Here is a 10,800-nt window from a genome sequence, read left to right as displayed (position 1 = left end):
CCTGCCCGTACACCCAGAGACTGTCCTGGTCACCTCCTGTGACTACCTGCCTGGTCGCCACCCGCTCCCTTACAAGGACCGCCCCCTTGTATTGTAGCCCAGAGGTTCCGCCTCCCAGACCCGTTACACTGCGCATTGTATCAAAGTGTCATATACAACACTCAAACTTTGTGTTGTAGACAGTTGTGTTTAAATTTCTGGATTATGTAGATTTTTCTTTTGTCTTAAAAAAAAACAGGTATGTATATACAGTGGGTGAAAAAAGTATTGAACACGTCACCAATTTTCTAAATAAATATATTTCTAAAGGTGCTATTGTCATGAAATTCTCACCAGATGACGGTACAACCCATCCAATCCACACATGCAAAGAAATCATTCATAGATATCCATAAATTAAGTGATGTGTAATTAAAAGTATTGAACACGCTTACTGAAATGTAATGAATACTTTGTACAAAAGCATTTGTTGGTGATGAAGCTTCAAGACGCCTCCTGTATGGAGAAACTAGTCACAGACATTGCTCGGGTCATTGCTCATTTTGGCCCATTCTTCCACATAAACACTCTTCACATCCGGAATCCTGAAGCTCCTTCCATGAATTCTGAGCTTTAGCTCCTTCCATAAATGTTCTATTGGATTCAGGTCCGGTTATCGGCTTGGCCATTCTAGCAGCTTTAATTTTCTTTCTCTGAAACCAATTGAGAGTTTCCTTGGCTGTGTGTTTGGGACCATTGTCTTTCTGAAATGTCCACTAGTACTTGTGGTGGGTAGACGCTGGCAAGCGCCGGCTGGAAGTTCTGGCTTAGCTGCTTAGCTCTTGCAGTCTTCGTAGCTGATTTGAACTGCAGGTCCTGCAATCCTTGTGCCTGTGTGATCTTCTCTGCTCCCCTCCCCCCACACTCAGAGACTATGTACAGACACCCTCACAGTCTGAGCATGGGGGGAGGGGAGCAGACAAGATCACACAGGGGGACAAAGTTTTCTAGACCTGCAGTTCAAGTCAGCTACTAAGACAGCAAGAACTAAGCAGATAAGCCAGAACTTCCAGCACGGTGTTAGGCTATGTGCCCACATTGCATTTATGAAGCAGAAAATTTCTGCTGCATAAATGCAAGTCCTCTCCCGGAAAAACGCATGCGGAATTCCGCACGCGTTTATCGCGCATTTTTCGCGCGTTTATCACGCGTTTTCCACATGCGGAATTGCCTTGCGTTTTTTATGCATTGGACTAAGGCAATTCCGCTTGCGGAAACGCAAAATTAAATGACATGCTGCGGATTTTTGAACGCGGCATAAACGCTGCGGAAAAATCCGCAACATGTGCATAGAACTTGCGGAATCCCATTGGGGACCATGTGGTGCGGATATACATGCGTTTTTCAAGCGTTTACGCTGCGGAAATTCCGCAGCATATACGCTTGAAAAATGCTACGTGGGCACACAGCCTTATAGATAGAAAGAAAATATAGTAATGGAGTATATTACAAAGATTCAGAACTTTACAAAAGCTGATTAAAAATTAAATAAAAAAAAGGTTTTAATTAATCATTACTGTTTTTAGGACGAGCATTATAATAAGATACATGGGAACGAATGCTAAGAGAAGAGATTGACCACACAGACATAATTTAGTAATAAGAGTATAAAAAAAAAATCTTTATTTAAGAAGGTAAATAAATAACAGAATAAAAGATTTGATTTATATCAAATAATAGTCTACATACGAATATAAATTACAATGGTCCTTCACAAGCCGCCATAGGGGCTGAGCTATATCATAGAACAGGGGACGAAGTGAACAGTCTCCAGCCAATCAAAAGGTGGGGGGAGGGGTATTATAATTATACAGGCAGAGCCAAGCCCCCCATTACTGATGGGGTTAAAGGCTAAAACTGGAAGAAATCCACAAATCAGGTCCTGGGTTTCCTGACTCTGCTGCAAATAGGAGAAAAGTGCAAGATGCATTGAGACAACGCAAGTATAAAAGGCAATAACAGTAACACAGTTACTAGAAAGGACCACAGTAAGATGAGGGACAAATCATATATACTGCGCCTCATGTCCTGCCAACGAGGGGCTCCGGGAGATCTGTTCATTAACCCAACCCCTGGCCTAAAATTATAAATTAGACAAAAAGTATAAAGCCAGTTTTTCATTTATGGAAGATGATAGGAAGAATATAAAGTCCTCCATGTCAAATGGTCTACAGAATAGGACACCAATGTGTCATCCAAGCACTAAGACGTCTACCACACGTAGGGAGATGAAGAAGTCCATCACACAACTCTTGCTTGGAGTCTTCATGGTTGGAGGCCAAGGACATGTAGGGTTAGGTTTTTCCAATCATGATCTTTTTGGACCAAGTGACTAGTACGTTGGGCATCCATCTCATTGTCCATAGTGTGTTTTTGGCAAAGAAATATTGCATCATACTGTGGTCAACAGAATTCCACATATGGTCAATAGAGAAAGAAGGTCTAGGTGGAGATCTACTGAACCACATCCACCTCATCCTCTTCTTCATTCTCCCTCTCTTCTGTGAGGTCTGGGGCTGGTGGGTCTTCGGGAATGATGCCAAACTGGGAGAGTTTAGCCTTTTTTTGCTCCAGACTTTGCTTCCGCCACTTTATGCGGCGATTCTGGAACCAGACCTTCACCTATGAAGAAAGGAGAAGACATTGTCAAAAACTGGGATCTAAAGAAACTATGAGACTGTAGTTACACCACAGTGACCCATATATATTATGCAGAGTGCCTTGAAAAAGTGTTCATGCCCAGTGCGATTTTCAACATTTTAAATTTTTTTCACATTACACCCACAAACTTAAGTGTATTTCATTGAGACCTAAATCCCATTGAGAATCTGTGACAAGACTTGAAAATTGCTGATCACAGACGTCTCCATCCGATCTCACTGAGCGAGAGCGAGTGTACAAAGAAGAAGGGGCAAAATGTCACCTCTAGAAGAGCAAAACTGGATAGACCCCAAAGGACTGCAGCAGTGACTGCAGAGAAAGGTGGTCCTACAAAGTCCTGACTCAGGGGCTGAATACAAATACACGTCACAATTTTCAGATTTATATTTTTAAAATAATTAGAAAACCCTGTATCATTTCTTTATCCTTCAGACATACTTGTTACTTAGTGTTGGCATCACATGAAATCCCAATAAAATACAGTATTTTTGGAACTATAAGACGCACCGGATCATAAGACGCACCCCAAATTTTGGGGTGGAAAATAGGAAAAAAAAATGTTTTGATAAGATTGGGGTCCATCTTATAGTCTGAATAGGTATCTTACCTGGATGGGCCGTGTAGCTGGGGCACAGGAGGCAAGGTCCTTCAGGAAGCCGGGCCTGGCGCTGGTGGCATGGGTGCCTGGCGCTGGTGGCCTGCACTGGGCACCTGGTGGCCTGGCGCTGGTGGCCTGGGGCTTGGCGCCTGGTGCTGGTGGGCTGGGGGCCTGGTGGCTTGCGCTGGGCGTCTGCTTGCTGGCGCTGGGGGCTTGGGTGAGTGATGTCTGGCGCTGGGTGCTTGGTGCCTGGGTGAGTGGTGGCTGGGGGCTTGGGGTCTGGGAGAGTTATGGCAGGCACTAGGGTTTGGGGCTTGGGGCCTGGGTGAGAGGTGGCTGGGGCTCTGGGGCCTGGTACCGGGGCCGGTGTCTTGCTGTGAGTAGCGTGGCAGAGTGGCTTCCGATGCTCGCGCCCATCTTTCTGAATCTGAGATCTACAGGAAAATGGCCGCCGGTATAGCAGAACGCATGCGCCGGCTCCGGTGTCCATTTTCCTGTAGATCAGCTTCAGAAAGATGGCCGCGCGCACGGGAAGCAGCTCACATCAAGAAACCGGCCCCGGCTCCCAGGCAGATACCTCTTCTGCTGCTGCCGCCATCTGCTGCCGTCACCGATCCCGCTCCACCACCACTGGTAAGTTACTTTCGGACTATAAGACGCACCCCCCATTTTCCTCCCAAATTTGGGGGGAAAAAAGTGCGTCTTATAGCCCGAAAAATACGGTACATTTAAGTTTGTGGGTGTAAAGTGAAAAAATGTGGAAAAGGTCACGGGGTATGAAGACTTTTTCAAGGCACTGTATATATAATTCATTATAAAGAAAATATGTTCAGCTAAAAACAAAAATGCATTATGAAACCCAAAAGGGCTGAAGTTGAGAACAGTCAGTGAATGTGCCAATCCTTACCTGGGTCTCTGTGAGGCTCAGTGTGGTCGCCAGGTCCACTCGTTCTGTGCCCACCATATACTGCTGCCTCAGGAAGTCCTTCTCCAGCCGGTCCAGCTGTTCTGCAGTGAAGAGCGTCCTAAATCTCTTTGGCTTGTAGGAACCTTGCTTGCAGGGCACAGATCCTATGGGACTGATAGTGCAGAGCGTGTTTGTAAGATCTGGAAAAAAAGAAAATTGGGTTTTGGTACGGTGTTAGCCAGTAGAAAAAAAAAAAGATCACTCTCAGCGGGAAAAACAAGATAATCTTGTAGTTACGAGACCTTTTAATGCTTAACAAAAATAAAACAAATGTATTTTATTTTTGTTAGCCATTAAAAGGTACCTGTAAGATCTGGAAGAAGCAGAAGGTGGCGCTGTTAGTGCAAGAAAGAAATAAAGAAGGAAGGACCGAAGGACAGAGCGCTCCTAGTACTCAAGTACACAGAGCGACAACTTCTACAAGTGAGATCCAAGATGACTATTCTGGTGTGAGAAATACAAGGCTCAGCAATTCCTAACCTGAAGAAGAAAAATCCACATCTCTCTTCATCTGATCAACTTTTTGTAAAGTTATTATTAGCATAAATAAAACAAATTATTAGATAGAATTAATGTAACCAGATGAGGAGTGTGGACTCACCTCTGTGCCTGCACAGGGGGTACGGACACCGGCACCCTCCACTGTGGGGTCTGTAGTGCTGCTGGAACTGGACATAGCCGGGGAAGGCAGCAGGTTGGCAGAGCCATACTGGAGGGTAGGACATGGCCCCATAGGAGTAGCCATAGGGTGCAGGGGGCATCTGCCATCTGGGTCCCTCCACACTGACTCTGGGAGCAGGTCTGTCCTCCCTGGATAGTATGGAGTCTATATCGAATCCATTCTTGGGTCTTGTCTGCTCCTGAATGGCCGCTGGAGCCAAGTGATGGCCAAGTCCTGGGTAGACCGGAGTGTGCTCCATGATGGCTGGGAGAAGGTGGAGTATCCTCAGGTGGTGAGACGTTCCAGGCGCAGGTGATCTCTGCTGGAGAATGTAGGGTCCTGAGCTCTGAGCTGCCTTATATCCAGAGCTGCGCTCTGTGAAATGCAAATACACGATTAGCATCCGAATAGCCCAGAGCAGAGACCAGCACTGAGTGGAGGAGTGGGCTCAGCACAGACCCCACTCTGCCCTATTATTATTGACATTTTTATAAATTATATCCAAATTACATCAGAAAAAAAAAAAAAATCATTTTTTTCCCCAGATCTCCAGCCCCCGCTAATAAAAGCAGCCTAATATTCTCTGAGAGCGGAGCCCCCATATGTCTCCCTATCTGCTGTGCTCGCCGGTCCTGGTAATTATAGATAATTGCTCTAATGATCCTTTACACTGAGGAGAGATCCCAGATCTCAGGAGATCTCCAGGACCAAGAGACACAACGTCGCTTTATACATTGATGAGGCGCTAAGTGTGTAATAACCGGACATTAGACAGATCCATAATCTCTTCTGCTGCCAGGGTGGGCTCTCATGGTGTAATACCAGGGTCCGGCTCCGAGCCCTTATATATTCATAAGGGAGAAGATGGATAATTAATAGATTTTTTACATATATTTTCTATTTTACTTTATTTACTTCCATCATTTACATTCTAAATTGGATTCCATCATAGAAATAATTTTATTACATTGTGAAATTATTTTTCTTTTATTTCTTTTAGATCTATTTTTTTTTGTACGGACTAGAATTAGTCTCCTTTATTTATCCTTACAGTTAATAGATGATCTTGTACAGTATGACTTTTACATTTTACTTCTATCTTATGCATTCATTGGATGAGTTTTAAACATTGTCTTGTTTTATTTTTTTTTTGCTCCGTTATCACTCATTCTCATTAGTTTTTTTTTAGATTTTTCTTACATTTTATTATTTTCTATTTGACATTTTTTGCATATATTAGTGATACAGTATATATATATATATATATATATATATATATATATATATATCTTGTTCTTAATACTTTGAAACTTTCTTTACATGTATAAGTGCCAGGGTTTAATTAAAATTTACTTTGTTTTATTTTTTCTTCCACTTTAGCTCCTTCGTTTTCATGTACTTATTTTCTAGGATTAGTGACGAGGTTTAATAGTCATTCACCAGTTTTGCTTTTTATTCTACTTTTAGCTTTTTAATGTCTTTTCTATTATTTTTCACTTTATTTTAACCCCTTCTTTCCCTGTATCAGTGCGTCTTGTATGATTAATCAGCGCCTCCCTTTTCTCCTCTCGGTTAGCAGGTGGGCTGATGCGATCCCTCGTCTCCATACAATGAGGTGTAGTTGGACAATTAGCGGAGATCTGGTTGATCGGTGGCGTCTTCTTCTCCTGGACGGTGTCTGCTGCTTTCTCACCTCGGCTGATACTGAGGACAATCTCGGTCCCTGGATGAGATGAAGATGGCAGCAGCGCCGGTGTCTCCAGCCCAACCATCCACATCTGGTGACCATTCCTCCATTGTTCTGTGGGATCTCTTGATCTCCTCATATTCCTCCAGGTTTCTGACATTTTTCCTTCTTCCAGTTTTGATCTTTTACAATCTGATTGTTCCGATCCTGAAATCCCTTTTTTCCTTTCTCTAAGCTCCGATCCTCCTCAGATCTCATCGATCCTCCTAAGATCATCACTTCTGATATTCTGCTCCTATACTAACCCCACCAGTCCCATGGGAGACACAGGTGATGGTGACATTGCTGGGGGTCCTCCCTTCTTTCCCCCCTTATCACCGGGGCATTATAGTAATTAGTGAAGGGAATTGCTGCACTTTGTCCCCCATTAGCTCTGTGGACTTTGTTAATGGATTTCACTTAAGCTGCAGAATTTCACCCCATGGTAACGACTTGGGAAATGTAGCACCCGGTAGTGAGGAACACAGAGGGTCCCCCCTATGCTGGGGGCTCAGGGACAAGTGACATGGGGCTGTGACCAGGGGCTGGGGACACTCAGGGTGGGACATGTACAAGAGTCCACACAGCTGAACACCATCATCATCATCATCATCATCATCATTCCCCCCTTTCTTCACACATTAACTCTCTGACTGCTGGAGAGCTTTGAGGATTTCCTATCCATTGATTGCAATGTGGAGTAAGGGAAAAAAAAAAAGACATTTTTTTTTTATTATTGATGACTAAAATAAAAGATGGTCGATCAGCTGTATATAATCCGGAGTTAGTGTAGAATTACAATATAAACTTTTTTTTTTTTTATTTGCTAATGAACCCTTCCAGGTTGAGAGGACAATATTATGGTTCTGTAAAATAAATAGAATAAAGTGATATTTGATGATGGGAGTGATCATCACTTTACAGAACTTCAAGCTACAAATGGAATAAAAGCCATAACAATAATAATAATAACTAATAATAATAACAATAATAATGATAATAATAATAGTAATAATAATGTGGCTAATAAATGCTGTAGAATAATCAATTAATGATTTCTTATTCTATCGGGTTAAGAATTGTGCAATTTCCCAGGAATTTTCCTTACCCTGTAAACCTCATATAGATACGGGGTTTCTGGAAGTTACAGAAGTAAAAGTTTAGGAAAGCTGTGACCTACAGAGGATGTGATGGCGGATACTCAGCAGAGAGAAAGCTCCAGATCCCGATCTAATGAGATCTGACAACATTGAGATTTATTAATTTCCTATTGAATGATATATCCGCACGGTCACACGCCGCAGACAAAAGAAATAGCTGTGGGGAGACGATCACTTAGCGTGGATGTGACTTCAGGAGAAGTTTAGTCTGACTTTTAACCATTCATGTTCACACTTACATTTACACTGTGTTTTTTTTATCCCGTCTTTTTTTTTATCCCGTCTTTTTTTTTATCCCGTCTTTTTTTTATCCCGTCTTTTACAAATGGCAGTAAAAATGTGAGCGATATAGTCAGACTGCAAGGTTATCAGAGTCTCCTGGGACTTGTAGTTCTTACACCATGTTCACATGTAACAGAAATATATATTTATTTGAAGAAAATACTTGTCTAGCTATCCAAGCAAAGCGGATGTGTTATTTCTCTATGAGTAGCCTGAAAAAACTGCATGTAAAAAAAGTAGCTGTTGCATTTTTAGGAGAAGAATCAAAGCTTTTCTCTACAAAAAAAACAAAAAGCAAAAAAAAACCGCTGCTTCAAATTTTAATCAAAAATGTATGAAATAAAAGAGAAAAAAATACAAGAAATCAGATTTTTTTTTGCATAGTTTGGCGCAGACACCTGCAGAAAAAGGATGAAAATCAACAGAATAAATGATTAATTTACGCTACATGTGTAATAAAATCCCAATTCCTAGTTGTCGTTCGGATGATGAGCTTTATTGGATTTGTTTGCATTCACCTATTAGACCCTGGAATTCTGCAGATATCTTCAGTATTTGCCGGTTTCGGAGGTTTCTCATAGTCAAGATGTCGTTTCCATATAAAGGATTGTCCCAATGTAATCAATGCTAATTAGACGCCTTGTAATTACTTGTCGGACCCCCCTGACTATCAGATTAGCATCTTATTTCATGATGGGGAGGGGTCCAGGATTTTCTGTTATGTCAATACATCAAGACCTTCTGGCAGGTCTTCAAAGCCTCAACAATCGAGGAGGAAAGGTTGGTCCTATGTGGATGCTGGGACTTGTAGTGTCCAAGAGTGGTTTCAAGATGACACGGATGGGGCTCCATGGAAAAATGGGACACGCTGCCACCAGACTCCTCATCTCCAGTGGGAGCAAAGAATCGGACATGCTGAAGTCCAACAGCCCCATCCTTTCATCCCACAATGTCTGCCACCGGTGGAGAGTTGGGGCACCCTGATAAACATTAGATACGTCCATTTCTTCCAGAATCAGGAGGTTTAGTGGACGGTTATCTAATGTATATTCCGGATCGGTTGTGTGAGAAACAACATGTATAACCAATGCACAGGGTAGATGATAAATGTATGATCCCTAAAAGCCCCAGTGCTGAGACCCCCCAACAATCACTAGAATGGAAGTCCCAAATCCCCTGTGTGAATGAAGCCGCCGTGAGCATGTGCGACCCCTGCGCCAGTCACTGTCTATAGAGGCGCTGGTCACACATTCTCAGTACAGCTAAGTTCCACGGGGCCCTCAGGGCCCCTATTTAGAATATTGGTGGAAGTCTCATTATCAGGAGCTCCTTGATCAAATGTTTATTTTTTTTTCTGGTCATAAATGTTCATTTGACCAGACATTTTAACTCTTAACTTTTACATGACCATAATAAAGCTCAATTCTTAGTCCATGCAGTGCCTAATGTGCCCAAAATGTTATACCTAGAAGTCTATGAAGAAGTCTCTTATTAGAAATTTAGCTTTGCAGAGGTACTCGAGGTGGCCATGTGTCCACAATATGGGTCCATGTGGACGCTGGGTGGAACCACATTGGGTCTGTGTACAAATCCTTTGAGAGCTTTCAGGTTATAACTATCTGGAAATATTTAGGTTTTCCTATCAGACTTGTCAGGAAAATTGGATCTAAATCCAAGAGTCTTATAGGAATGAGGAGAATCTAGTTCCCTACAGCTAAATATTTTTGACTTTCTAGGTCATCAAGTGTGGCATCAACTGAGACTTCCTTATTCAAAGAGGTGGTGGTTCTCCATTGGAAACAAGATAACTTACTGATTGTCTGGGTCTCACATCTACTGGCAGAACGGGTAACTTTTATCCCCAAAATGGAGAGGCAGGTTGGGTGCCCGATTATCGCTCCTTGATTAGTTGGTTTCTATCTTAAGCTAAATATATTGTATGCCATTTTGTGCCATCTGCCTGCGCTGGGCGCGACATAGCAGAGGAGGGGGGTGGAAGTGTGGAGAGCATCTTCTAGTAATGGGCAGACCTCATTAGTGCACCCCCTGCTCCTGAGAAGGAGGAGAGCGGCTGAAGAGCATTTCCTGATAACTTTATTAATGAGAGGAGGCCTCATTCATATTCCAAGTGGTTGTAAGGAGATGAAAGTGAGCGAGCAGTAGACATGGTCCTACCCTCTGCTCATGTGATTGTGACTGTAATGAAAGGGTCCACAAAGCTGCTGGACACTTCAAAAGACCCTAATAGATGCTAATGACCTGTATTTGGAGTAGGAGCTCTTACAGGGGAAGAAAAGGAACCTGGTGGAAGGGCAGAGGATGCATTATATAGTCCCTCAAAGAAGGCTCTAGTTCTCCAATGAGTTTGCTTAGGATTTAGCACTGCCTGCTCCTCTCCCTTCCTGGCCACTGAGACACCCCAGAGAGACCTCTTGTCTGGACGTGTGACATTTCACACTTATGGTGAGCTATGAATGAAGTGAACTGCTGACATTTGCCCCCAGAAAAAAACATGTATCTCCTCACAGGTAAAAGACAGAGCGGTCTGAGAATAAAAAAAAATTCTTCTAGACTCATAATAATGTAGACAGCCTGAACTTCTGTCATTCCTGTATCACAAAAAAATAATTCTGGGACATATTTAAGAACTACCAGTGTCACTAAAGCCATAAACATTAGATGTCTGCTGGCCGAACGATGCTTCAA

General features: G+C 42.7%; 1 protein-coding gene across 1 annotated transcript; it reads right to left on the bottom strand.

Annotated features, from left to right (window-relative positions):
* Window positions 1-2,493: 2,493 nt before the first annotated feature.
* On the bottom strand, window positions 2,494-5,352 carry LOC141173327 (homeobox protein not2-like). Its single transcript, XM_073657872.1, has 3 exons — window positions 4,845-5,352; window positions 4,206-4,377; window positions 2,494-2,661 (listed from the first exon to the last, which is right to left on the bottom strand). Exons 1-3 carry the CDS (start codon window positions 5,327-5,329, stop codon window positions 2,494-2,496), a joined length of 825 nt encoding a protein of 274 aa, XP_073513973.1. The 5' UTR covers window positions 5,330-5,352.
* Window positions 5,353-10,800: the final 5,448 nt, after the last annotated feature.

The sequence above is a fragment of the Phyllobates terribilis genome, unplaced genomic scaffold, assembly GCF_046119375.1.
Source record: "Phyllobates terribilis strain yellow unplaced genomic scaffold, ASM4611937v1 Scaffold_1__5_contigs__length_1240528914, whole genome shotgun sequence".
Classification (NCBI taxonomy): domain Eukaryota; kingdom Metazoa; phylum Chordata; class Amphibia; order Anura; family Dendrobatidae; genus Phyllobates; species Phyllobates terribilis.
This window is presented reverse-complemented; position numbering and strand designations above follow the sequence as displayed.